The sequence below is a fragment of the Labeo rohita genome, chromosome 23, assembly GCF_022985175.1.
Source record: "Labeo rohita strain BAU-BD-2019 chromosome 23, IGBB_LRoh.1.0, whole genome shotgun sequence".
NCBI lineage: Eukaryota > Metazoa > Chordata > Actinopteri > Cypriniformes > Cyprinidae > Labeo > Labeo rohita.
This window is the reverse complement of record NC_066891.1, coordinates 22,486,959-22,514,910: the sequence shown is the minus strand read 5'-3', so window position 1 is coordinate 22,514,910 and position 27,952 is coordinate 22,486,959. Positions and strand designations below refer to the sequence as shown.

Genomic DNA, 27,952 nt, shown 5'->3' with positions numbered 1-27,952 from the left:
AAATCCCAAATTTTTGAATGGTAAAATATATGTACTCTCCCAATAACTGAATGAGTCAGTAATTAATTCCCTCATTAATTAATTAATTCTGTCAATACAAAGTTAAAGTCAACAATATTCTTTGTGGGTTGTGCATTATGTTTTTAGCCTGTGACAGCTGTGTGATGGTGCTATTGGAGGATCTGGACAAAGTAAACGAACGTTATCAGTCCATTGCCCATCAGCTGAGCAGCCTCAATGCCAGCTCAATCGCCTGGGCTCAACTAAACCGCCTCAATGCGTCAATGGAGAACATCGCTGTGAGTCTCTTTCTCTCTCACACACACAGTCACTTCCTGACACTATATTAGGATATTTTACATTTTAGGATTTGCCTCAGTTTAACTTTTAGTTATGTATGGCATTAAGATTATAGTGTTATGTATGGCATTAAGATTATACATCTTTATGCTTCAGAATGCCATAAGAAACTACAACAGCACTCTGGACAAGAGCAGGGACCAGGCCAATATGCTGGAGGGAGAGCTGCAAATCATCGACACTGATATTGCTGAGTTAGAGGAGAAGGTATAAGAACATATCATCAGATTAACTAATTCTGATTTAATAAAGCATCAAACCATCAATGTCTAAAAAGGACAATTTGACCATAATTTGTTTATGTGTGTCTGTTTTAGGCCGCAGCCACACAAAAGAAAGGCGATGCTTTAGAGGACAACACTAACTCCACACACTCTAGAGCACAAGATCTGCTTGAATTCATCAGTGGCATCATGGGAGATGTGCAAGGTGATAATGTGACAAAAAAGGCCACATCTTACTATTTCTACCTTTTATTCATACATTATTACAGCCACATTTAGGTGACAACATTTCTGCATCTTCTCAGGTATTATACTGCAGATGAATAGGACAGCGCAGAATGAGACCAGCTTGATCGATGAGAAGGAGCTTGCTGGAAAGATAGCAGAGGTGGAGTCCATGCTCAGAGACATGCGCTTCAGGGGCTTCGACTTCCAGAAGAAACTAGCAGAAAATGAGCTGGATCAGGCCAACAAGTGTGAGTTACAGGATGAACTAAATCTATAAGAAATGTTCACCAAACTCTGCTTAATCATTTTATTGTGCAACCCTTTATTCTGGATTGGAAAAGGTTAGATTGAAGCCTTTATGCTGTATTGTAGATAACTATTTATGACCATGGACCACAAAACCAGTCTTAAGGGTCAATTTTTTTTTAAATTTGAGATTTATGAATCCAATGTAAGCTGAATAAATAAGCTTTCCTTTGATGTATGGATTGTTAGCATTAGTTTCTTAGCAATGCATATTACTAATATATCAAAAACTAAGTTTTGATATATTTACAGTTGGAAGTTTACAAAATATCTTCATGGAACATGATCTTTACTTAATATCCTAATGATTTTTGGCATAAAAGAAAAATTAGATAATTTTGATCCATACAATGTATTTTTGGCTATTGCTACAAATATACCCATGCCACTTATGACTGGTTTTGTGGCCAGGGTCACATATTATAAATGTAGGGCTGTCACTAAGTAATCAAATAATGTATAATTTTTTTGTAGTAATAAAAATAGACCTAAGTGAACAATAGCCTTTAAAATGACTTAAAATACATGTATAATAGCAATGAGGCAGTAATAATTAGTTCAAACAAAATATCAAAAGCAAGTAATCATATGGTTTTATTGAACAAAACTTAAAATGCATGTATTATAAACAATAGAGCTAATGTACATTATGCATTGTAACAAATGCCTGCAAAGGGCGCCAACTGCCTGACTGTTGTTTTTACACTTTACTGTGCAATCTAATCGTTTATTATTGACTCAACAACATTTCAACTGTCCACTTTAATATTTGGCCATTTCTATATGATAGAAAAGCTACAGGCACTATAATTTCTTATGTGGACATCAAAACGTGTAAACTCAGAGTGAGGCTTTAAACTTTAATTTTGAAATCATGATGAACAGTTAGCATACTGAGAAAGATAATTATGTGTTCTCCTGAGTTTGTGTAAGTTTATAAATGATTTACCTTGCAAATCTGATAAAATATCGCAAGTTGCGTTCCCATGTGATTGTTATAATAAACCCAAACTCGCAACAACATGGAGAGATGGAGTTTGAGACGCTGCACACGTTAATAATAACAGTTTGTGTAGCAGCATGTACTGTGAACTGAGCCACTCTGAGATGCTCGTACATAATAAAGCGCATATATTAAACCTCCATCACATATATTTATTTAATTGAATCATAGCGTTTGTGAATTCTTAATAACATTATGCTTTATTATGATTTTTAAAAGGGTTTAATATGTGGAATGCGCTACTTCCAGTATTTTGCCAGTTACTCAACAAATGCAGTTGAGAATTTTTTTAAATGGAGTACACAAATAGAATCTAGAAATTGTTGCAGCCCTATATGAAGGTATTTTTAATGCATTGACTTTGCTTTCTAATGCACATTATAATGCATTATATGATCTCATAATTAATAATAATTTATACAAAAAGGTCTAGAAAAAAAAATCTAGAATAAAAATTAACGTTTATAAGTGCTACATGTTTGTTCTGTTGTTGTCTCTCTGTAGTGGTAGATCGTGTGATAAATGAGATTGCAAACCAGACACTAAATAATGAGGCTGTGGCAGAGAACATCAGAAACAAACTGAACCAGTTCAGTCAGCAGCTGATGGACCTGAGAGACGCTATGAATGAGGCCGTCAAAAACACAGCAAACGCCGTAGAGGCCAACAATATTAACCAGAAACGCATGGAGGAGTTGCAGGTATTTATACAAACACATGCACACACCCAGGATTGGAAAAAAATATTACAATTAAGAGTTGGAATTTGAGTTCAGCTGGCCATACTTCAAAGAAAGCTGAACTGGAATTAATTCAATGCGAAGAAATTAGTTTCTCTGTTGTGTTTTTCTAGAACTTAGTAAATAACCTGCTTAAGAACCAGAAGGAGGTGGAGAACCAGCTTCAGATGGCAGAGGATGATGTGACCCAGGTCAACGACTTGCTCTCCATGCTCCAGGACTCCAAAGAGGTACATATTCACAGGAACAGTACGCTTGTGTGTGCAGAACCAAATATAGCATTTCTGTGTATTATAAATGAACCTCACTGAGCTCATACTCAGACTCATGCATGCTGTTTCTGGATAATGTGTCATTTCTATCAGGACTATGAGCGACTGGCTGCTCAGTTGGATGGAGCGAGGCAGCCTCTAGCTGAGAAGGTGCAGAAATATGCTCCCGCCGCCAATAAAATTCCCCTGGTGGAGGCTGCAGAAAAACACGCTGAAATGCTGGACCAGCTCGCCAATAATCTTTCCAGGTGTCTGACTGTTAAAAATTTTAAAATGGGCTTTTAAAGAATTATTCTGTTGGCTGATACATAGACCTAATGACAGCAAATGAGGTCTCCAAAAAAATTCTGAATAGAACAAATATTTGACACAATATTTTATGTGCCAATTATTGTACACAATAAAATGTGCTCAATTAGCAAAGCAATTTATTTATATAACATATTTTCTATACAATAATTCAAAAGTGCTTTTAGACAGCCATGATAAAAACCAAGAAAAATAAAATTTTAAAATGCCATAACTACAATAAAATGTGCTCAATTACTGAAGCAATTTTATTTATATAACACATTTCCTATACAATGATAATTCAGAAGTGCTTTAGACATATATAATAAAGGCAATTTTAAATAGCATTTTAAAATACCAGAAAAAATGCATTAAATGGCATAAACTAAAATAAAATGCAGTGCAATGAGTAAAATTCAGCACAGTGCTTAGTATAAAAAATGAAAAAACAAAAACATCATTATCGATTGACAGGTACATTTTTAGACAAACCACAGGAAACTGCTATTGGCTGATATAATAATCCTAAAATGCCTAAATATTAATAAATATATTGGCTTGGCCATACTTGTATTCTCAGATCCAGTCTCTTTTAATATGATAAATGTATTTTTATTTATAAAATGTGTCTTGTGTTTTTGTTATGCAGTCTAATATCTGGCTCCAATCAAGACGGTTTCATACAGCGTGCTCTGAACGCATCTCATGCGTACACTAACATTATAAACAGCGTGCTGGAAGCTGAGGCTGCAGCTAAGAAAGCCAATGAAGCTGCTACTGAGGCTCTGGAGGTACAGTCATGCAAATCAATGCACCTTTATCAGTGCATCTTTATTTCTGTTAAAACATGAATGAGTAATGTAAGTTTACTGATCTAGAACATAAAGGACAAAGACCTGCCCCTACAAGCTGCTGCACTGAAGAATCAGAGTAATGAGCTTATAAAGGAAGCTGAGGAACTGAATAACAACAGTCAAAGTAAGAACAGCAAACTCATGCTTTCAAAGTACATCTTTGATGTTGTGATTCTCAGTTTAATGCAGGTCTACTATGTTTGTCAGGTCTAAAACCACGTGTGGACTCCATACAGAAAAAATTGCAGGATGCTGAAAAGAAGAAAGAGAAGATGCTCCAAGACCTAAAGAACATTCAGAATAACCTCAACACCAGCCGAGGTCAGAGCTCAGTTCTTAGACTTCCAAAATCAATTGTAACCTTACTAATAGCAAGCTAACTTACAAATAAATGCACAACCCTTTAAAAGTTTGGGGTTGGTAAGATAAATTTTTTTTTACATTTTTGAAAGAAGCTTCTTATGCTCTTTATTTATTTAATCAAAAATACAGTAAAAGCTGTAATATTGTGAAATAATATAGCAATTTAAAATAACTAATTTCTATTTTAATGTTTTAAAATGTAATTTATTCCTGTGATGCAAAGCTGAATTTACAGCATCATTACTCCAGTCTTCAGTGTCACATGATCCTTCAGAAATAAGTCTAATATAACGATTTTCTGCTCATTTCTAAATAATACTAATGTTTAAAACAGTGACACAGCTTAACATTTTTGTAGAAACTGAGATGATATATTATTCAGGATTCTTTATTAAATAGTAAGTTCAAAAGAACAACATTTATTTAAATATAAATCTTTTGCAATATTATATGTTACTTTTGATCAATTTAATACGTCTTTGCCTGCAAACTTTTAAATGCTATTGTATATAGTATTTAAGTCTTAAAACCATGATGTAAACATTGTTGTTGAAATGATGCAGAAGACATAGCAAACGACATCACAGCAGCTAAGAGCGCAGTGGAGCAAGCTAACAACACGGTGGCCAATGTTAGCAATGCGCTGGCTCCTATTCAAAAGCAGCTGGAGGAATGGCAGAAGCAGTATGGAGACTCAAACGCCACCAGTGACGAAATCAACAAAGCCCTCAGTGACGCCAATACGTCAGGTGTGTGTGAGGGAGCTCTTCTGAGTGAGCATGTGTGATCTTGACTTGCCTTTCGCATCAAGTCCAGTGTGTTTCTGTGTTCCTGCAGTGGCGGCGCTGAGCGACACTCTTCCTCGGCTCATAAAGAAGTTGGATCGTCTGCACAACTCCTCATTTCAGCCGTCCAACATCTCCGACAGTATCCAGAGAATCCGGCAGCTCATTGAACAGGCTCGCAATGCTGCCAAGAAGGTACAGCTCTTCAGAAGTCTCAAAGTATTCCCAGTTTTCCAGAGACAAAAACTAGGTTAAAATGGCACTACAGGCAATGACTCAACTGTCTGACCTTCAGGTGGGCGTGTCAATGCAGTTTGACGGTAACTCAGGAGTACAAGTGAGGACGCCCAGTAATGTGGCCGCCCTGGCATCCTATTCATCACTACACATGTACATTAAGCTACCACGTACCCCCACAAAACCTGACATCAAACCCCAGTTTGTCTTCTACCTTGGAAACAAAGACGTAAGTCAACCTCCTCACCCTAAAAGTGATTTGTACCTTATGTGCTTTATGATATTTTGCATCTGTTATTACATTAAGGTGTTTTAAGTTATATATGTGTGAATATAAATACAGAAGTCTGTGCTGACTGTGTGTTGTAGCCCACTAAAGACTATATGGCAATGATGCTGGAAGGATCAAAGCTGCGGTGGTACTTTAACGTGGGGGGAGAAACTGCGTATCTTCTAATGCCTGAGGATGTGAAAAATGATTTCTTCAACAAAGTTATCTTGGAGAGGTGGGAAGTGTGCACGCTATCATTAAGCTTAGATCTATTCTTACTCTATACTTCAACTGTATTTTTGTATTTTTAATGTGCAGGACTCTACAGTATGGTCAGATGGCAATGTCCACAGATTCAGAAGAAACAATAATAGTTAAACAAAACGTGGAGGCAAAAGGAGAAAAAGGCCTGCTCAACTTACCAGCCGAGGAGACTGTGTTTTATGTTGGATCTTATCCCAGCACATTTACTGTGAGTAATGCAAAACCTGTATCTATGGAGCAAAATGTGAAAAACACTTTGGAGTGGACACTGTTGACTTGAGCCAATATGCAAACACCCTACTAACCATCTTAGCAACTCTTGTATTTAGCAAGGATACATTCAAAACATCAAAAGAGATTTAATTACAAATACACTACCAGTCAAAAGTTTTTGAGCAGTAAGATTTTTAATGTTTTTTAAAGAATTCTCTTCTGCTCTCTAAGCCTGCATTTATTTGATCCAAAATACAGCAAAATCAGTAAAATTTCAACTATTTTTTACTATTTAAAATAACTTTTCTATTTGAATATACTTTTAAATGTAATTTATCCCTGTGATCAAAGCTACATTTTCAGCATCATTACTCCAGTCATAGTTTTCACATGATCGTTCAGAAATCATTCTAATATGCTGATTTACTGTTCAAGAAATATTCAGAACAGTTGAGTACATTTGTTTCAGGATTTTTTGATGGATATTAAGATGCAACACTCATTATACCCTATACCATTCAAATGCTTGGTGTCATTGGGGGGGGGGGTATAGAAATTCATGCTTTTATTTAGCAAGGATGCTTTAAATTAATCAAAAGTGATGGTAAAGACAAAATATTGTCATCATATATTGTCAAAATATTGTCAAAACATTCTGAGTTTACAAGTTGCAATTATGAGTTCAGAAATACGTGAAGCCTGTTTAAACAGGAACCCTGTTTAAAAAACTTTACAAATCTTACTGTTCAAAACCTTTTGACTGTTAGTGTATTTTCTATTGTAAATAAATTAAATCTATTCATTAAAGAGTTCTGAAAAAAATAAAATGTCACTGTTCAAAATTCAGCTTTTCATCACAGCAATAAATTATATTTTTAAATATATTAAAATAGAAAACAGTTATTTTAAATTTAAATAATATTTCAATATTATTGTTTTTACTGTATTTATGAACCAATAAATACAACCTTGATGCCCTTCGTTAACATTGGATTTAATGTTTACAGTCAGATTAACTGTCATCATCTCACAGCAATTTGAAGTTGATCTTTAAAAGCATTTTTTATATGGCACTTTATGCAGACAGACTGTTTCAAAGCAGCTTCACAGTAATAAATAAAAAAGTAATGTTAAACAATTGTTCCAATAATTCATTTTCAGCTGTAAAGCAGCTCTACAGGAGACAATAGTGTGATTATTCAGCTCAAGTCAGTTTAATGTTGATTCAGTTCAGTTCAATAGCATTATCAGTTTTGCAAAGTTCATCAGTTATGAAACAAATTTTATTAAATTAAGGCAGGTTACAGTAACAAATAGTGTCATTATCCAGCTCAATCCAGATGATGTCAGTGCAGTCATATCAATAATATTACTGACTTTTAATTGTCTTTTAAAAACAACTTAGCAAACCAAAGGTGATCAAAACTCAGCTGGCATAGAATTTTCACATTATCTGTTTATTGAATTAATTATGTATATTTTGTCATCCAGAATTGTAATAATTTCTCTCTCTTTCACTCAAACACACACAGCCTCCAATGGATCTGAACATGACGTCTCCTAACTTTTTCAAGGGCTGCCTGGAGTTATTAAGTCTAAATGAAGAACTAGTCAGCCTCTATAACTTTGAGCAAAACTTGCAAATGAACACCACAACTAACATCCCTTGTTCAAGGTCAGAGAGGGTTCCTTTATTACGTATTAAATGATGTAATCTGTGTTAACCTCTTTACAAGAGTGCATTCCTTGTAAAATTGCTTTGTGTGTCTTTAAACAGGAAGAGGCCATCGAATACTCCTGAGTGGGTAGTCAACGGAGTGTATTTTGATGGCTCGGGCTACGTTGAGGTTTCGTTAGACAGTTTAAAGGCCGACAGTTTGTTTGAGCAGCATGTCAAAATCACCTCGCAAAATGGCATTCTCCTGTTGTTCAAAAGAGATGTGAGACGGACTGCAACTTAGGATTTGTGATTGTCTGATGCATGTTTTCGTGTGTTAATGTCATTCTTTTTTTAATTTCTCAGGATAAATATGTGTGCATAGCAGTACAAGGAGGTCTTCTTAATGTCCTCCATAACCTTAATGGAAGTTTGACCAGCTTAATTGACCCTCAACAACAGTCAAAAATTAAAATTAGTAATGCGCAGCCGAAATTTGTGAGTAAAAACCTCTATTTATTCCAGTAATTTCTCGCTCATATCTGTAAGTTCTATTTATTGTAATGTTTTCTGTGTTTGTTGTTTTCAGTTGGATGTTATCTTTCAACCGAAAAAATGAAATGCTTGTGAGGCTAGATCGTGTTAAGGTCTACACGCTTTCCAGCCAAGAGCTCAGCTTCACAGGAAAATATTACCTGGGTGGAGTGCCAGAGGATCAGATGCCCGAGAGGTGACCGTGCAGATATTTCCACAGAGAAGTCATAGTTAGATCCACTTGAAGACAGACTGGTTTTTGCCACTGTGTAACTGACTATCTGTGCATGTCATTGCAGTTTAAAGAGTGTGTTTGCTAAGCGTGGCTCCATAAAGGGCTGCTTCAAGGCCGTTAAGGCCATGAGAAGCTTTGTTCAATTAAAGTCCATGAAGAGTGAAGGGATCAGCTATGGCTGTCCAGATTACCTGCTGGTGAGCATCATCGTACTTGTTTCTGTAGGGTTGGGAATCTACGTTCAAATCTGCTTATGATTCTGGATCACCTGTGTGTGATGAGGGAATAAACTTGAATTGATTGTTGATATTTTTGTGAACAATTCATCCATCCATATACATCCAAGATGTTCAGGTCTTTTTTCCCTCAGTCGAAAAGAAATGAGGGTTTTCAAGAAAAACATTTCAGGATTTTTCTCCATATAGTGGACTTCAATGGGACTCAGTGGGTTGAAGGTCCAAATTGCAGTTTCAATGCAGCTTCAAAAGACTCCCAGCCGAGGAATAAGGGTCTTATCTTGCAAAATGATTGGTCATTTTCTAAAAAAAATTACAATTTCTATACTTTTTAACCACAAATGCTTGTCTTGCAACCATGCGTGTCTTTCAGCATTGCGTAATCATGTTGGAAAGGTCATGCAACGTTAGGTCTTTGTCTGTGTACTTCGGTTCAAAAAGGTAGGGGAGGGTGAAAAAAAACATCTTCCTCAATTTCAAAATCGTCCAACATCGTTGTTTTCCCCTTTTTTTGTAAAGAGTGATTTTCTTTGCATATTCGCTTTATAAACACTGGGTCAGTACTTTGGCCTACGTCAAGCATGACCTTTCCAACATGACTATGTAATGCGTGAAGTCAAGTTAATGCAAGAATAGCATTTGTGGTTAAAAGTATATAAATTATCTTTTTTTTTTTTTTTTTTTTTAGAAAATGACCCTCTTATTTTGCTAGATAAGACCCTTATTCCTCAGCTGGAATCATGTAGAGCCCTTTGAAGCTGTGTTGAAATGGCAATTTGACCTGCTTATGATAAAATTGATCTTTAACGCTTATGATAAAATATGTAACAAAGGAATAGGGCTCGCCAATAAGGCCAAAAAAATTATTACAATATTTTTTTTCATATCAGTCGATATTGATAATTATCATGATAAATGTCAAATTTTTATTTCTTTCAAGTTTAAAGGCAGATTTGTGCTAAAATGTGAAAGTTGAAAAACCAGACAGTTAACTGTGGCTTTAAACTGTTCTTTATGGTCAGAACGTTTTTCTTAAAAAAATAAATATCTTAATAGAAAAAAAGAATTCCTTAGTTCTGCATGTTTTTATGAGTAATATTGTTTCAAATCAAGAAACAGGTTTGTTACCTGATAATATTTTATTATATATATATATATATTTTTTTTTTTTTCTCTCTTTTTAGATCATGATAATATCAGTTAAAACCACAATACAGCACCTCAATACCATAGTAAAAATGTAATATGGTTTTTAGGTATTTGTATGAAAAACACTAGCCTTTTAAGAATGTTTGCTATAAATGCATAGCTTAATCACAAAAAATAATTAAATTCCATTACTCCTTCTTCAATATATTTAATGCATGTCTACATTAATAATATAATAATATTTAACACGAATACCCACATTTCTGACACAATACCACTGTGCAGTTTGTGCTACTACAGTAAATCTATGGTGAATGATGGCGATTTGTAGATTAATGAGCCTTAGACTGTATCGTTGTGCACAGTGTTCCTCCTGTTTGTCAGCGCTGTTTCATCTGGCTTTAAACCAAGTCATTTGTGTTCTTGGCTGAGTTAAAGCACTTCACACTGGATTTCACAGCGCTGTTTAGTGACTGAGACATAACGTATCTGCGCTAATAAGTTTACGCTGCACTGCCCTTTGAACTTTGAATGACTAGTACTCTTTCGTTCTGCCTTTGCTGCATAAACATTATATCAAACATTTATCGAACTCTTGTTATTTATTGAGCAAATGGATATTGTGCAATAATTATCATTATCAATTTATTGCCCAATTTATTGCAGTTAAGTTAATTTGAACAGCAAATTATCTTTTTTAGAATTGTTATTACTGTAGAAATGCTAAAATGACCATGACAAGGAGCAACAACAACTTACTAAATGAATCTTGAAAGGAAACTTGATAAGAAACCAAGATCACTCAGAATCTGAATCAGAATTAGAAGCAGAATCTGTAAATTCCGTATGATTCCCAACCCCTCCTCCACATATTACTTCTCCTGTATTAAGACACATGTTTTTGTGTGTTTGTGTTGTGTGTTAGGTCACTCGTGAGGCTCATTTTACTGGTGAAGGTTACCTGGGCATGAAAATGGACAACGTACTAGATCTTTCAGACAACTTCTATGCTGGCATTGGCTTCAGAACAGATCAGCAAAACGGGCTCATGTTTTACCACCGATCCCAGGTGCAAATTACACCATTTACACCATCATTTGATTTGGACATATCAAATCATATTTCATGTACAATTTATACTTTAAAAGATGTCTTTTAGTGATTCCTGCTGAAGACACTTGCAGCTATTGCCATTTTGTGTTTGTGTCTGTCTCAGAATGATGCGTGTCAGGTGATGTTAGACAGCGGCCATGTAGTAGTCAGTACTGACAAAACAGAAGTCAGGTCTCAGAAGACATATAACGATGACAGCAGTCACTATGTTGCATTTTACAACAGCACAAAAGGGTATGCCACTCTATGTTCATTAGTAATATACAGTAAAATAGTGTTTGTGTACTGGGTTGTGACCATTTCTGCCTTTGTTTAGGTTTCAGGTTTATATAGACGATGTTCTTGAGAGTGGAAATGAAACTGGCAGAATGGCCCAAATCAGCCAGGCACTACAGCCAAGCGATATTACTTATGTGGGCGGCCTTCCCGTGTCAGACGGCCCCAGCAACCTCACCGGCTGCCTCACAAACTTTTTTATGAAGAGGTGTGTGATGCAAAGAGTGAGAAATGAAGAGGGTGTTCAAAATAAATTCATGGAAAAAAAATGCTAATGATTGATTAAGTAAATCTTATACTTGAATGTATAACCTTCATGGAAAGCTACAGTTTGATCATCTCTTACAATTTCTACAATGTGTTCTTTAGGGACCCCGAAAAACAAACATTTCAGACTGTAGAAGATATGACAAAAACTGAAGAGGGACACAAATACTCATTTGTCTGTCCCTCCGCTTCAGTCCCACTGGAAATCCTGGATACACCACGACAAAAGAATCCAAAGGTACCATTTTTAAAAATATATAGAATTTTTTTTTTTTTTTTTTAATTAAAATATTTAAAATAATTTAAAAACAATTATTTATTTTAATAATAACAACATATAAATGTTTCTTTATTTTGAATGTTACATTTTCCAGTCACTCATAAAGAGTTTCTTTTTATTAGTATTATATTATTTTCGTAATAAAAAATAATCAGTGTTTTAATAAGAGCACATGAAATGTGTGTCTGTTGGTGAATATACAGAATAAGCCTCATGGAAGTTCGAGAAGTCGAATGGCACGCGAGTCCTGTCAGGGTGAGATGTCTGTCCCAGAGGTCGACGCTCATCATTTCAGTGGCTCCTCCCACAGCCACATGAGATTTGATTCGCTGCCCCAAGCGTTCAGCAAGGCGTGAGTATTAAAATAAAACCCAAAAAACTTTTATGTGAAAGATTCAGGTCAGTACTAAACAAAAAATATCATGCATTTTGTATGATCCCTCTTATTTTGGTAAAATAATTAACATTTTGCAGATTCTGTAAGGTGTATGTAAACTTTTTACTTCAACTGTACCTGTTTTGAACTCCATTCGCAGGCCACACATCTCTGTCGGCGTGCGTGTGAACTCTTCGAGTGGACTGATTTTCCACGTGACGGGAGGGAAAGGTCAGAGGACCTTGACGCTATCTGTGTTTGATGGCCATCTGATGCTAATGGTGAATGGTGGAAAGAGGAAGACCAGCATACGTAGCAAAAAGAAATACAACGACAGCCTGTGGCACACGGTTCGTATGCTGATGTGGCACATTTTTAGACATAAATTAGTTTTTTTTATTTACATTTTTTAATCATGAAATGGTTGCAGGTGTTTGTGAGAGTGGAGGCTGACAGGGCCTCTCTGACAGTGGACGGCATCGACACCCAGAACAAGAGGGTGACGGGCGGAGGGAAGAGTGTGTTTGGTGCTCCTCTCTATATCGGTGGACTTCCCTCAGACCACAGTGCAGCTATGGTAAACACTCTATTACATACACTATAGCTCTGTTCAGTACGAGTGAACTGCCATAGTGACTGAAATGAAATTATCTACATGGAACTCAACAGGTCACACAAATATTGCAAAGTGAAAAAGAGGTTGACATTAGTATTGATGTTAGTTGCTAAGCTAACAATGTGTTACTCTAATAAGTCCCTGTTTAAAAAAAACAGCATATGCTGGAGAGCAAATTATGCAAATTTTTATTGCTATTTTTCATATTAAATGAAATATACAAGGGGTATTTTATGTAAAAAAAAAAAAAATCTGTCTATATATCTATTTAACTATCTATCTATCTATCTATCTATTTATCTATAATTATATTAATAAGAACAGAAAAATGTTTATTTTGAATGTTATATTGTTTCATATTTTTTAATAATATTATTAATTTTATTATTATTTAATCATATTATTACAATAAGAACATGCTTTTTATTTTGAATATTATATTGTTTTAATATTATATTATTTTCATCATCATTAAATCATATTCCAGTAAAGCATATAGTTTCTTTTTATTAATATTGTACTATTTTCTTAATAATAAAGTGGATATTTTAATAATAATATCTGTTTGTGAACATACAGAATAAACCTCATGGAAATGGTAACTGTCTTAGGGCCCTAAAATCCGTTTTATTTTTCCTAAATTCCATTTTACTTTTTATTAATCAAAAAGCATGTGTAATTGATTGAAATCATGAAATGAAATTTTAAGGCTGTATGAAGAGCAGAACATGCAGGATTCGTATTTAAATATTTTGTCTATTAATATTCACGGACGGTAGTCCATATCACGTTTTGATTTAAGTGTACTGACCTACTTTTGATTTATTCATCCGCACTATACAGTAAATTGCATTTTATGACTGGATTCTGCGATTCCGTCCGTGTTTTCCATATCGTGGAAATGAGGGCCCTACTATCTGAACATATTCACCGAGATATACCTTTGTGATATGACTTTCTTTGTTTCTTTCTTTCAGGCTGGTTTTGTTGGCTGTGTGCGGGATCTGAAACTGAATGAGGTGTTGTCACAGAGCCCCTCTCACAGTGTGGGAGTGACACCCTGCTATCAGCAGCCCCTCCAGCCCGGTGTTTACTTTTCCAGTCAGGGAGGATATCTGACCATAGGTGAGCCCATCAATCAGTCAACTCTCAGATCAAACACGCTTCACATTTAATTCAGACAGATGGTATACAGTACACTTTCATTGTACCTCTCTGTCCTGCCAGACGAATCACTGGCGTTGGGCCGGGACCTCGAGATCCACCTGGAGGTGCGTCTGGTTTCGGACTCAGGGCTCCTGCTGCACACTGGAGCCAAGAAAACTCAACAGCTTAGTCTCTATCTGAACCAGGGCAAGGTGACACAATCATGCACTCACACATATACATGCAGCTTACCCATAACTCCTACAAGGTTAAATCATTTTCAAATGAGTGATAACGGGTTATTTAGAGTTGGCGGTCCACCAGTCTGAAGTGTCCGTTTGTCCTGTGCAGGTGACTGTGTTGGTGAACAGCAGCAATGGAGAGTTTTCAGTCAGTCTCGTACCAGAAGAGTCTTTGTGTGATGGAGGTTGGCACACTATTGCAAGTGAGTCTTGAAAAACAAAAAAACAATCAAACTGCATTTAACCCTTGTGATCTGTTTAAAAAAAAAGGTATGGGTCAGACATTCAACAACACAGAAGCGATAAGATAGCTTAACCGCTGAAGAGCTATGTTATCTTTCTTAGCAAGGAGTTGGTAACAACTTCTGAAGCAGTTAAAAGTGACATATCATGACTTAGGAAAAAGAAAAGTGAGCGTAGAGGCCTGATTGTGCAAGTGTGAAGCCTTTTTTGGGGATTACATCTCTTTATATAAGGCAACCCCTTGTTGTAGCCTATATATTATACTCTATTCATTATTTTTCAGAAACCTTACATTTTTCCCACTCTGTTTAAATCACAGTTCTTGTATTTAAATTAAGCTGTGATATCGATACAGAAACAGCTTGTCAAGTACCTGTCACACTTACTTCTACGCCTTACTTCTAAACCTGACCTGAACAGAACAGAAGGGTTTAAATGTATAGATGCTTCATAAGCAATGTATTTGACACTTGCATATTTGTGATTTAAGTTGTGAAGAAGAGCAACGTCATCCAGCTACATGTGGATGTGGCGAGTGAACATGGAGTGGGTCCCAAACATAGCCGATCGAACGGGGGCAAAGAGACGGTTTATCTGGGCGGCGTACCAGGTATGAATCGCCACTGAATAAACATTTACAAATCCTGTCAGAGAACGTGCAGTTGTCAAGAATCATAAAGTGAACTAAAGGATTAGTTCACTTCCAGAATAAAAAATTTAAGAACAAAAACTTCAAAACATTCCAGGATTTTTCTCCATATAGTCGACTTCAATGCGGACCAACGGGTTGAAGGTCCAAACTGCAGTTTCAATACAGCTAAAAAATCCCAGCCAAGGATTAAGGGTTTTAACTAGTGAAACAGTACATTTTTAGAAAATGACAGATTGTTTTGCTAGGTAAGACCCTTATTCCTGAGCTGGGATCATGTAGAGTGCTTTGAAGCTGCACTGAAACTGAAATTTAGACCTTCAACCCATTTGCTCCTATTGAAGTCTAATATATGGAGAAAAATCCTGGAATGTTTTCCCCAAAAACCTTAATTTCTTTTCGATTGAAGAAAGATAGACATGAACATTTTGGATGACATGGGGGTGAGCAAATTATCAGGATTTTTTTTCTGGAGTGAACTAATTCTTTAAAGCTAAAAGGATCAAAATCTAGCCCTGAAATGTGAACAAATGAGTTGTAAAGCTCAATGTTGAGATAAGCCTGTTTTCCTTATGTGTGCAGATACTATAACGGTGCCAGGTGTCCCATCCACCGTCCAGTCTTTCCATGGATGTGTGAGGAAAGCCATACTAAACCACAGGCCTGTCATGCTGTCCAAACCCCTGTCAGTGTCTGGATCTGTGGGGACGCAGGGCTGCCCTGCCTGATAGACCACAACTACATTAACCCTACATACTCCACACTATCAAATCAACAGGTGGTGGGTTTGCTTAGCCTTTAATTTAAACCAGTATTTATGTTTACTTTCACGACACCTGTGTATGTAGTTTTATTAAAAAAGCACTGCAAGTGCCAAGATGCCACTGATAAACTGTAATGTTAAGTACTGCAGGGACCATATAAAGATGGATTGGCACTGGATCATATCGTTCCAAGTTTAATTAACACATTTCATAAACACAATCAGGACCAAACACCATTAAATGGGTTTTATAGGAATATTTAGTTGTATAAAAACACTGGAGGGCAGTTTAATGTGGATTTTCCATGGGCTGCCATATCTACAATCACTGGAGTTGAAAACTCAAGAAATATTATTTTTGTCACTATTTTGTCAGATTCCCTCAGCTGTATTTTTATTGGCAATAAACATTTCCTTTATGTTTCATGTCACTTTGATTTCAAGTTGATCAACGTCACACATGCACAAGCTGGAATTCAACTGGAAGTCAATTGTTTAATAATGTAGCTTTGGACATACAAAACACAATGTGAATCAATCAATGAGTACAGGCAAACAACCCAGACTAGCATGAGACTAACACTTCAGATAGACGACAGCTGTGTTCAGAAGGTTGTTCTAATCCAAGCTCATGTCCTCGTCGTCATCTTTCTTGTCTTTGGAATCGCCATCGTCTGTTTTGCTATCACTGCCCTCCATGGCTTTGGCAAACGCCTCCACATCTAAATATCAGAACGGAAAAGCATGAAACAGTTATTACAAATAGTAAAAACTTAGCTGAAAAATATGCACTTTCCCTAATAAGGTCATATAAACTTTGAATTCTGATTTTATGTTAATTGATAGTTGTGATAACTTGCCTCCTTTATTAGCCGCGTCCACCGCTTCAGAGGGCAGACCAAACTGGTTCATGAGAGGACCGAGCTGACCAGAGGCCAGAGCACTGCTGAACATACTCATCGCCTGCACAAACACACAACAGTGCTTTAGTAAATCACAACATCCACCTGGCAAGGCTTCATAAAATAAACACCAAAATATTGGAATTCACTGATGACAAGTAATTCTTTTGCCTAGCAATGTTTTCAGCCAACATTTAGCAGAATGCTCTTTTACAACATCTACAAATGCAGTTCAGCCAATTATAATGAGGACTGTACTGATCCATTTTATAGTTTATCTTTTTTCCATGGCAACCAGCATTAAGGTGCAATTCCTAATCCACTGGTCCAAGTCAAAAATAAATTAAATGTTTTTTTTTTTTTTTAAATAAATTTTATGTTTTGTATTTTTAGGGGATTTTATGGTACTTATATTTGTATAATGGTTATGAACCACTTTTTGAGCACAAAATCTTAAAACTTTAACAAATCTTGAATGTTTTTGAGCACAGACTTAAGTTTCTTTTTAAAGAAGACACTTTTCATTTTTACGTTTTTAAAAACGTAAAAATTTACATTAAAAACTAGGTTTTTTTTTTTTTAAGTATGATAAATGCACAAAAACAATATTTTTCATGAAATATACACTACCAGTCAAAAGTATTTGAACAGTAAGATTTTTAATGTTTTTTTTTAAGTCTCTTCTGCTCACCAAGCCGGCATTTATTTGATCCAAAATACAGCAAAAGCAGTACAATTTTGAAATAACTGCTTTCTATTTGAATACATTTTAAAATGCAATTTATTCTTGTGATCATAGCATCACTACTACAGTCACATGATCCTTCAGAAATTATTCTAATATGCCGATTTGCTGTTCAAGAAACATTTATTATTAACATCACTATTTAAAACATATTGAGTAAATTTTTTTCAGGATTATTTCATGAATAGAAAGATCCAAAGATCAGAATTTATCTGAAATAAAAAGCTTTTGTAACATCATACACTGTACCATTCAAAAGCTTGGAGTCAGTATAATTTTTTTTCAACATAATAATAATAATAGAATCATAATATTAGAATTATTTCTAAAGGTTCATTTGACTGGAGTAATGATGCTAAAAATTCAGCCTTGAAATCACAGGAATAAATTACATTTTAAAATATATTCAAATAGAAACGTTATTTTAGATAGTAATAAATATCTGTTTTTGCTGTACTTTGGATCAAATAAATGCAGGCTTGGTGAGCAGAAGAGACTTATAAAAAAAAAAAAAAAACTTAAAAATCTTTTGACTGGAGGTGTGTGTATGTTTGTATTTTTATACATATTTTCCAAAACATGTTTTACTCTAAAACAGCATAAAATTAAAGCAGTCTCAAAGTTTTGTTTCAAATTTGAGGTTGATATCTTACAAAAAAAAAAAATTGCTTTCAGGCAGATTTTGTCTGCGCAGTACCAAATGTTTCCCCACTAGATGAAATTCACTTCCTATTCATTTCCAGTGCCATCAATTTTTGTTCACATAGCAAATGGCAAAACTTTTACAAAGTTTCATATCATTTCAAGTAAGAAATTCTATATATTCAAAAAAAGACTAAACAGCACCAGAGGGTTAAACGCTTTCTGTAGTGCTGTCATCAATAGTGCTATACCAAGGATGCCCAAACTCAGTCCTGCAGAGTTTAGCTCCAACTTGCCTTAACACACTTGCCTTGAAGTTTCTAGTATGCCTAGTAAGAGCTTGATTAGTTGGTTCAGGTGTGTTTAAATGGTGTTGGAGCTAAACTCTGCAAAACAGCATCCCTCCAGGATCATTTTGTCCACCCCTGCACTATACTGTGACAGTTCTTCATATCAGTGTTTAATAAGCATGAGTGTTACCTGCTGGAACTGTGGAGAGGTCAGTGTGTTCTGGATTTCTTCGGTGCTCTGCGGGAGCGATTCTCCGGACGGCAGGTACGGCAGCAGTCTCTGCTGCACTTCAGGGTTAGCCAGAATAGGAGCCATGACATCAGGGGTCAACACACTCGCCAAGTCCACTACAGAGGAGTAATGGACAGTGTGTTAGAGGATGGGTAAAGTAGGTGAAGATCACATCAAAGGTACATCAGTTGTCAATGTCTCACCGCCAGGTCCCTCTGCGGCCATGGCAGGCACATTCATGGTGGCCAGGATGCTCTGGAGGTCACTCAGCTGGATGGGCTGTGTGCTGGAGGGGGGCGCCACAGGCATGGAGGGAGTCTGGGCTGCAGGGGTGGTTGGGGTCACCGTGGGCGAGCCGGTAGAGGTAGCAGCAGGGGTGACGGGTGTGGTGGGTGCCTGAGTGGAGCTGAGGCGGGCGGCCGATCCAGAGGAAGGAGTGGCTGCTGCTGATTGGCTGCGGGAGCTGTGTGTACAGGAGAGGGATAAAAGAAAAAAAAAAAAAAATTTAAATCCGTAAGATGTGTGAACACATCACTGAAAATGGAGAAATTAGCATGAAGAAATTAAAAGACATACCTTGAGGTTGAGCTGCTGGTAGCAGGACCTCCACTGCCCAACAGACCAGCCAGACCTGGACCAGCCAGAGCACCTTAAAAAAAGGTAAGTAATTAAGTACATGTGTGCGTCATGGCCAAAAATATCGGCACCCTTGCAATTCTGTCAGAAAATACAACGCTTCTTACAGAAAATTGTTCCAATTGCAAATGTTTTGGTTTTGTGCTTATTGTTTTTGTTTGCACTGCAAAAAATAAATAACAAAAAAAGTCAAACATGGCAAGTAACAGGTTTGGGCAATATAGTACTCACACTCACAACCAGTTAAAATTGAGAGAAGTTGACTCAACCTTTGTGTTGTGTCACACTGAGCATGGAGAAAAGAGATGTAAAGAGTTGTCTGTAGATTTGAGAGAAACAATTGTGCAAAAACATGGACAATCTCAAGGCTACAAGCCCATCTCCAGAGATCTTAATGTTCCTGCGTCCACTGTGCACAATATCATCAAGAGGTTTACAGCCCATGGCACTGTAGCTAACCTCCCTGGACATGGACGGAAGAGCAAAATTATTTAAAAATTACAAAGGATTGTTTGAATGGTGGACAAAGAACCCCGATTAACTTCCAAAAAAATTTAAGCTGATATGCAGACACAGGGTACAACAGTGTCAGCTCGCACTATCCATCGCCATCTGAATGAAAAGGGACGCTATGATAGGAGACTTTGTCTGTTTACAGAAAAATAAATGAGGCCTTTAAAGAAAAGAACACAGTCCCTACAGTCAAACATGGTGGAGGTTCAAAGATGTTTTGATGTTGCTTTGCTGCTTCAGGCATTGAGTCCCTTGACTGTGTGAACGGTATCATGAAATCTGATGATTACCAAAGAATTTTGGGGGGCAACATAATGGCCAGTGTCAGAAAGCTACGACTCCACCAGAGGTCATGGGTCTTCCAGCAGGACAATGACCCGAAACACACTTCAAAAGGCACTTAGAAATAGTTACAAACAAAGCGCTGGAGAGTTCTGAAATGTCCAGATCTGAATCCCACAGAACACCTGTGGATCTCAAAACAGCAGTGAGAAGGCATCCTTCAAATCTGAATGACCTGGAGCAGTTTGCAAAAGAAGAGTGGTCCAAAATTCCAGTAGAGAGGTATAAGAAACTTACTCATGGTTACAGGAAGCGATTGATTTCAGATGTTTTTCCAAATATTAAGTTAACAGTGTCAATAATTTTGTCCAGTGCATTTTTTGGGTTCTGTGTGGAATTGTATCAGATTTGACTTTTCTTTTTTTTTGTGTGTTGTTCCAATGCAAAAAAAAAAAAAATGTGAGTATCAAACATTTGCAACTGCAACAATTTTTTGTGAGAAGGGTTGCAATTTCTGACAGAATTGCAAGGGTGCCAATATTTTTGACCATGACTAATATATATATATATAAAATTATCATTCATGGAATAGTCCTGTAAAATAAAGAAATATTACTCACCAAGTCCACCCAGTCCTGTTGGTCCAATCAGCTGCATGAGTTGATTGTGACTCATATTGCCCAGGAGGCTTTGCAGACCACCTTCTCCTCAAAAAAAAAAGAAAAAGAAAAAAAAAGAAAAGAAAAGAAAAAAAAACAACGTACACTTACTTCAGTTCAGCATGAGCTCATGTTCTACACAATCAATATCTTCACTCTGTTTATAAGCATCCACAAGCATGTTTAAGTCAGCGAGCTCATTCAGCATTTTAGGCGGTATTGAGCAAATCTGACTAACTTAAACACCTTTTAACACCATATTGAATATACTGAATTTCACACGGATGAAAACCAGGCTGTGAGGGATAGACTTAAAGGTCCTGTAAAGTGCTTTGAAATGCACAGCATTATTCTGAGTTGACATATATTCAATTAAAACAGGAAGACATGGTGGGTCATATCAAGCAGTCCTGCCCCCTTTTTTAAATAGCCAATAGCATTTTGATTATATCACAGCTTGGCCCAGAACTGTTGAGCTTGGTAAAGCTCCATCTGACAGCGTATGACATCCACAATCTCATCCATATCGCTATAAAATATAGATTCTGTGTAGAATTCAAATGGGTCCAATATGTTTTGTGATTTGCACTGATCCACTCCATGCTATTGGATCTCTGGATCAGAGCAGACTGTGTGCGCTGCTGCAGTTCAAGTCACACAGTGCAAAACCAGACTTCTTTTGCCCCAAAGAAAACCATTTTACACTGTCTGAATCATTCTCTATCCTCTATATAGTGCACTACGTGCCAATCACCATACAGAAAATATAGCCGCAGCTACAGCATCTATTTATAGTGTAGGGGGCGGGATGCTTCGGATTCTAGAGAGCATTTGATTGGACAAAGTTTGATGAGAAGCTAAAATGCAGGGTGATGTCATAAAAATCATTGATCCATATTGACTAAAGTTAGAGACCAAGTTTTGAATCCCACAGAACGCAAATGCAAAATGCGAATTTTCACATCGTTTCGAAACGCACTAGCTTATACAGTTGAGGTCAAAAGTTTACATACACCTTGCAGAATCTGCAAAATGTTAATTTTAACAAAATAAGAGAGATCATACAAAATTCATGTTGTTTTTTTAATACTGACCTGAATAAGATATTTCACATTAAAGACGTTTACATATAGTTCACGAGAAAATACTAGTTGAATTTATAAAAGTGGCCTGGTTCAAAAGTTTACAAACGCTTGATTCTAAATACTGTGTTGTTACCTGAATGATCCACAGCTGTGTTTTTTGTGTGATAGTTGTTCATGAGTCCCTTGTTTGCCTTGAACGGTTAAACTGCCTGCTGTTCTTCAGAAAAATCCTTCAAGTCTCACAAATTCTTTGGTTTTCCAGAATTTTTGTGTATTTGAACCCTTTCCAACAATGACTGTATGATTTTGAGATTCATCTTTTCACACTGAGGACAACTGAGGGACTCACATGCAACTATTATAGAAGGTTCAAACACTCACTGATGCTCCAGAAGTCTTTTTCCACAAATTTTGTATGTATGCAAACTGTATAATATCCAAGGTACACATTTCTAGTAATTGTCAGTTAATTCACATATTATATTTTCAGAAAGTTTTGGAATATTTGCCCTTTCCTCAAATGTGTAACTACCGAAACACAGTCATATATAATTTAATTAAAAGGGTTATGTTGACCTATTAAGATTTTATTAAACTTTCAGATGAAAATTTTACAATTTTAACAATATTTTAAGTGTGATATTAACACATACTAAAAATGTGCACAACTGTACAAAAACTGTTCACTTTTGTCGCTACCGAAACAATGATGACATGTTTAGGTTGTGGCTGTTACAGTACTGACAGTTTTATGGGATAACACCCAAAAAACAAAGACGTCACTACCAAAACCCCACCAAATGTTTTGGTCGTGATAATTTTAGATACTTTTGAAGGTAGCTCAAAGATGCTAATCAGCACATGGTTAGCTAGCACAGTTATGTACACATATAAAACTAAATGTTATGGAATAACTCCCAAAAAAAGTGTGCTTAATTGCAGAAAAAGGGTGTTCCGGTAGTGACGCTCCTTAAAATTACACACAGATACCTCAAAATGATGGGGCCTATATACTCATTATGTAGGTATGAGAGAGAGACAGGAATATTTCCTGATCTAAAATTTATGGATTTAGTTAAAATCAGTCTCAGCCAGTGGACTAAATCATACACTGTTTCGGTAGTGACATGAAAATGCTGGACATTTTTTGTTTTTTTTAACATAAGTTTCAGAATTTACTAAGAATTTTTTTTTGAAGTTCACTTAAAAAAAAAAAAAAAAAAAAAAAAAAAAAAAAAAAAAAAAAAAAAAAAAGCAACAATGCCATAAAATACAAAAATTATTTCAGTATCATTTTCATTAGTATAAATTTAGAGGTTAGGGTTCAGGACAGCCACCTCCCAACTGAAAGTACCAAATAAATAATGATTTTATATATATATTAAACTTACTGATATTTTAAACATTCTTGTGGCTTTCAATTGATAATAAAGGATCTTAGTAAATATCTAAGATCTGAATTCCTAAATGCTTTTAAATTGTGTTGTTTTGGGACAGCAGTTTGCACCAATTCTGTAGAATGTACCAGTAGTGCAGAAAGACTGTCCAGTCCAGCCCAACCTCCGCCCTAATTTCAAAGACTAATTACCAAATCAACTAATCTACAAAACTCATTCAAGTTCTACTGTGGATTCAAAACGGTGATTTTCACTGACAAGTATGCATCCCTGACTCATGTACACATGCTCTCAAGTAGTCACGACTGGAAGTGTGGGTATAAGGACAAGCCTAAAGTGAAATGCATGTTCTCCATCACTCACCACCAAGTGCAGAGAGCTCATGGCCGCCACCTCCGCCGCTGCCCAGAGTGCCTGGCATGGGTGGGTTGTTGAGGTACTCGTTGACTTTGCGACAGTACTCCTCATCTTTATCTGTTTTCGGCTCCTTTAGAGATGGGAAAGCAAGCGCAAATGTGACTTGACAGCTGATCAGATATCAGAACCCCCTCTGAGTGCACTGTTTCGTTATATTCTGACAAAGCAAATCTGAAACGCTGCATGTCAGCAAGCATAACAAAATACTTAGCTCTGCAATCTTTTCCTCACCTGCATCCAGAAGAACAGCCTTTTTGATCCAGCCTTGAACTTTAGCACATACACGCGTCCTGTGGTGCACTGGTTCACCCGCTTGAACTCACAGTCATCCGGAAATATTATTAGATCCTGAAACACAAAATCAAGACTTTGACATTGATATAAAACACCATCGATTGACCGCTAATAGTAAACAGTCCTCACATCCTCCACGTTTCCAGAGGTCCTGTCCTTCCAGCAGAAGTGGATGAGCGAGTCGTCTGTCTGCTGGATGTAGACGGTGCCTTTGCGCTTGTCAGGGGTCACTGTGCTGCCCTTCAGGGTCATTTTACCCGCCCTGAACTCAACCAGATATTTACTGGATGAGCTGCGGGAGCCTGAAACCAGACTGGGGAACAGAGCTCCAGATGACATCCTCGCTGCTGGACAGATAATACAAACTGTTAAATAAATGTGACCTTGGACCACAAAACCAATCATAAGTAGCACATCTATATTTGTAGCAATAGCCAAAAATACATTGTATGGGTCAAAATTAGCGATTTTTCTTTCATGCCAAAATTAACTGGGCTAGTAAATAAAGATCATGTTCCATGAAGATCAATTTCTTACCCCAAATATATCAAAACTTAATTTCTGATTAGTTATTTGGACAACTTTAAAGACAATTTTCTCACTATTTCGATTTTTTCACACCCTCGGATTCCAGATTTCTATTTCAAATCTCAGCCAAATATGTGACCCTGGACCACAAAACCAGTCTGAAGTCGCTGGGGTATATTTGTAGCAATAGCCCAAAAAAAAAACACTGTATGGGTCAAAATTATAGATTTTACTTTTATGCCAAAAATCACTGGGAAATTAAGTAAAGATCATGTTCCATGAAGATATTTTGTAGATTTCCTACTGTAAATATATTAAAACTTAATTTTTGATTAGTAATATGCATTGCAAAGAACTTAATTTGGACAACTTTAAAGGCGATTGTCTCAATATTTTGATTTTTTTTGCACCCTCAGATTCCAGATTTTCAAATAGTTGTATCTCAGCCAAATATTGTTCTAAACTAACAAACCATACATCGAAGGAAAGATTATTTATTCATCTTTCAGATGATGTATACATTTCAATTTTGAAAAATTGACACTTATGACTGGTTTTGTGGTCCAGGGTCACATATTTTCCTATCCTAACAAGCCACACATCAATGTAAAGCTAATTTATTCAGCTGTCAGCTGTCAAGTTCACAAAATTGACTCTTCTGACTGGTTTTGTCGTCCAGGGTCACTAATGTAAAACACACAACATCGTTTCAAGCCATTTTTAAATTCTGAATCAAACATCTCAGCTTATCTTCATCACAAGGCTAATAAACAACATGAAGCTTAAAGATGTGAGCACAGTTACTCAGCAAGATTTATTAGCAGTCCAGCTAGCTTCAAAAGACAACAGCGGTCTTGTATTTAAACATATATACAATTACATATTATCTTAAGATATAATATAGTACGATAACTACCACTGTTTTACCCTCGGGTTGAAAATGTAATCATAATTTCATTGTTTGGTTTCTAAAGCACTTCACTCAGTTAGCATTAGCTGCCATTTAAACTCAACAATGACTGCGCATTTTGTTTCGGATGCGTATTTAAACGAACCACGCCGTTATACATCTAAAAATGGCATATTGTAATAAAACTGCATCATACCAGTGGATACGTCTACTCCTTCGTGGATTCCTACAGCAGATTTAGGTCTTTAAGGGTCACTCGCTGAAGAGTTGCAGATAGACTGCTGGAAAGTGGCAGGAGACTTCCTGTATCCTGTTAGCCGTGTCTCTATTGGTCACGTTCGCACGTAAGAAGGCATTTGATTGGCTGAATAACATGTCATTCTTGGCATACAGCAACTGCTGTGTCATTTAATGGGGAAAGACGCACACTCACCAAATGAGTGATTTAGTATTGTATTTACAGTAATGCAAAACACTTTTAATAATCTTTGAGGAAACGTTTTATACAGTTTGTAGTATTTTCTCTTGAGGTTATAATGCAAGTCAATCGCTTCGGAGACCATATAAGTTATAATACCTTTAAAAGCAGGATTGTTATTAACTTTTTAAAATAATTTATCATGAGAAAACTGAATTTTTTTTCTCATGATAAATTATTTTAAAAAGTTAATAACAATCCTGCTTTTAAAGGTATTAAAACTTATATGGTTAAGTTGCCTTGAGAAAGCCAACTTACTGATCTATTCTGAGCCAAATTTCGGTATCTACCTCCTCCTAGAGCTTTCAAGCTAGAACCACCAAACTCGGCCCAGACCTTCAGACTGGTCTGACTCGGTGTGCTCTATCTTTTCTAACTGATCCGGCTTACGGTTTTTGTAAACCAGACTATCAAAACCACCAAAAATCCCATAGACTTACATTGACGGAATGTTCAAATGAGCAACACTCTTCAAACTCCAACTGACAAAATTCAAATCTAAACTCCCAGAATCCCTTGAGGCTTAGTCAAGCTTCCCTTCTATGTACTATTTCTAATCCATGTAGACTCATTTAAGCTTCCACTCTAATATTTCTAATATTTCTAATCTATCTAGCTATCTAAATCATGTTAGAAACATGCTAACAACATGCTAATCATGTTAGCAACTTGCTAGTAACTTGTTAATCATGCTAGCAACATGCTAATCATGCTAACAACATGCTAGTAACTTGGTAATAATGGTAGCAACATGCTAGTTACATGTTAATCATACTGGAAGCATGCTAACAACATGCTAGTAACATGCTAATCATGCTAGCAACGTGCTAGTAACTTGCTAATCATACTGGAAGCATGATAACAACATGCTAGTAACATGCTAATCATGTTAGAAACATGTTAACAAAATGCTAGTAACATGCTAATCGTGTTAGCAACATGCTAGTAATATGTTAATCATGTTAGAAACATGTTAACAACAAGCTAGTAACATGTTAGCCATGTTCGAAACATGCTAGTAACTTGCTAATCATGCTAACAGCATGCTAATCATACTAGAAACATGCTAACAACATGCTAGTATAATGCTAATTGTGCTAGCAACATGCTAGTAACTTGGTAATTGTGCTAACAGCATGCTAATCATGCTAATCATACTACAAACATGTTAACAACATGCTAGTATAATGCTAATTGTGCTAGCAACATGCTAGTAACACGCTAACCATGTTAGAAACATGCTAGCAACACGCTAGTAACTTGCTAATCATGCTAGCAGCATGCCAATCATGTTAACAACATGCTAGTAATATGTTAATCATGCTACAAACATGTTAACAACAAGCTAGTAACATGTTAGCCATGTTCGAAACATGCTAGTAACTTGCTAATCATGCTAACAACATTCTAGTAATTTGCTAATTATGCTAACAATATTGTAATCAGCCTATAAAAATACAAGCAACAAGCTAATCATGCTAAAACATGTTAACAACATGTTAAATCATGTAAGCAGTGTGTGAAATCATGCTAGCTGCTTTCATACTTTTACAACTGCTTCAAACTTTCAGGCTTGGCTTTCTCAAGCCAACTTAAAGTTTGTTCTCAAACTTTACTCATCTAGTTTAATATAACGTAAATGATGTCTCTTACTGAAATGTGTAGTAGAAAGGCATGAAAAAAAATCATTTATACATATTTTGTACTATGGGGAACTATTTGGTTGTAATTGTCAGTAGGGCTGTTCGA

General features: G+C 36.2%; 2 protein-coding genes across 5 annotated transcripts in view; one reads left to right on the top strand and one right to left on the bottom strand.

The window, feature by feature from the left end:
- lama5 (laminin, alpha 5) overlaps positions 1–9,034 on the top strand; it is a 74,670-nt gene extending 65,636 nt beyond the window's left edge. For both annotated transcript variants that reach the window (XM_051095977.1, XM_051095975.1), the window contains exons 49-68: positions 148–299; positions 457–567; positions 678–789; positions 890–1,060; positions 2,626–2,822; positions 2,975–3,091; positions 3,227–3,381; positions 4,074–4,215; positions 4,303–4,402; positions 4,486–4,599; positions 5,205–5,390; positions 5,479–5,621; positions 5,722–5,892; positions 6,033–6,169; positions 6,253–6,406; positions 7,944–8,086; positions 8,189–8,351; positions 8,435–8,566; positions 8,658–8,798; positions 8,902–9,034. In XM_051095977.1, the coding sequence (XP_050951934.1) occupies positions 148–299; positions 457–567; positions 678–789; positions 890–1,060; positions 2,626–2,822; positions 2,975–3,091; positions 3,227–3,381; positions 4,074–4,215; positions 4,303–4,402; positions 4,486–4,599; positions 5,205–5,390; positions 5,479–5,621; positions 5,722–5,892; positions 6,033–6,169; positions 6,253–6,406; positions 7,944–8,086; positions 8,189–8,351; positions 8,435–8,566; positions 8,658–8,687 (2,630 nt within the window). In that variant the 3' untranslated portion in view covers positions 8,688–8,798; positions 8,902–9,034. The remainder of the gene's footprint in view (positions 1–147; positions 300–456; positions 568–677; positions 790–889; positions 1,061–2,625; positions 2,823–2,974; positions 3,092–3,226; positions 3,382–4,073; positions 4,216–4,302; positions 4,403–4,485; positions 4,600–5,204; positions 5,391–5,478; positions 5,622–5,721; positions 5,893–6,032; positions 6,170–6,252; positions 6,407–7,943; positions 8,087–8,188; positions 8,352–8,434; positions 8,567–8,657; positions 8,799–8,901) is intronic.
- A 7,634-nt stretch (positions 9,035–16,668) lies between these two features.
- On the bottom strand, positions 16,669–26,064 carry adrm1 (ADRM1 26S proteasome ubiquitin receptor). Of its 3 annotated transcripts, none has more exons than XM_051095978.1 (10): positions 25,922–26,064; positions 24,417–24,634; positions 24,225–24,341; positions 23,940–24,063; positions 21,056–21,139; positions 19,581–19,653; positions 19,208–19,467; positions 18,963–19,120; positions 17,054–17,156; positions 16,669–16,915 (listed from the first exon to the last, which is right to left on the bottom strand). In XM_051095978.1, exons 2-10 carry the CDS (start codon positions 24,624–24,626, stop codon positions 16,812–16,814), a joined length of 1,233 nt encoding a protein of 410 aa, XP_050951935.1. In that variant the 5' UTR covers positions 24,627–24,634; positions 25,922–26,064; the 3' UTR covers positions 16,669–16,811. The 3 variants fall into 3 exon arrangements, with proteins under 3 accessions (XP_050951935.1, XP_050951937.1, XP_050951936.1); XM_051095980.1 differs by having other exon boundaries at positions 21,056–21,136; XM_051095979.1 differs by having other exon boundaries at positions 24,417–24,631; positions 25,922–26,053.
- Between the last annotated feature and the right edge of the window lie 1,888 nt (positions 26,065–27,952).

Coding starts and splice junctions, on each gene's coding strand:
- adrm1 (XM_051095978.1), bottom strand. CDS start 24,626: ATGTCATCTGGAGCTCTGTTCCCCAGTCTGGTTTCAGGCTCCCGCAGC. Junction 24,342..24,416: donor CCTCTGGAAACGTGGAGGAT/GTGAGGACTGTT, acceptor TTTGTGTTTCAG/GATCTAATAATATTTCCGGA. Junction 19,654..21,055: donor AACAGGACTGGGTGGACTTG/GTGAGTAATATT, acceptor CCTTTTTTTAAG/GTGCTCTGGCTGGTCCAGGT.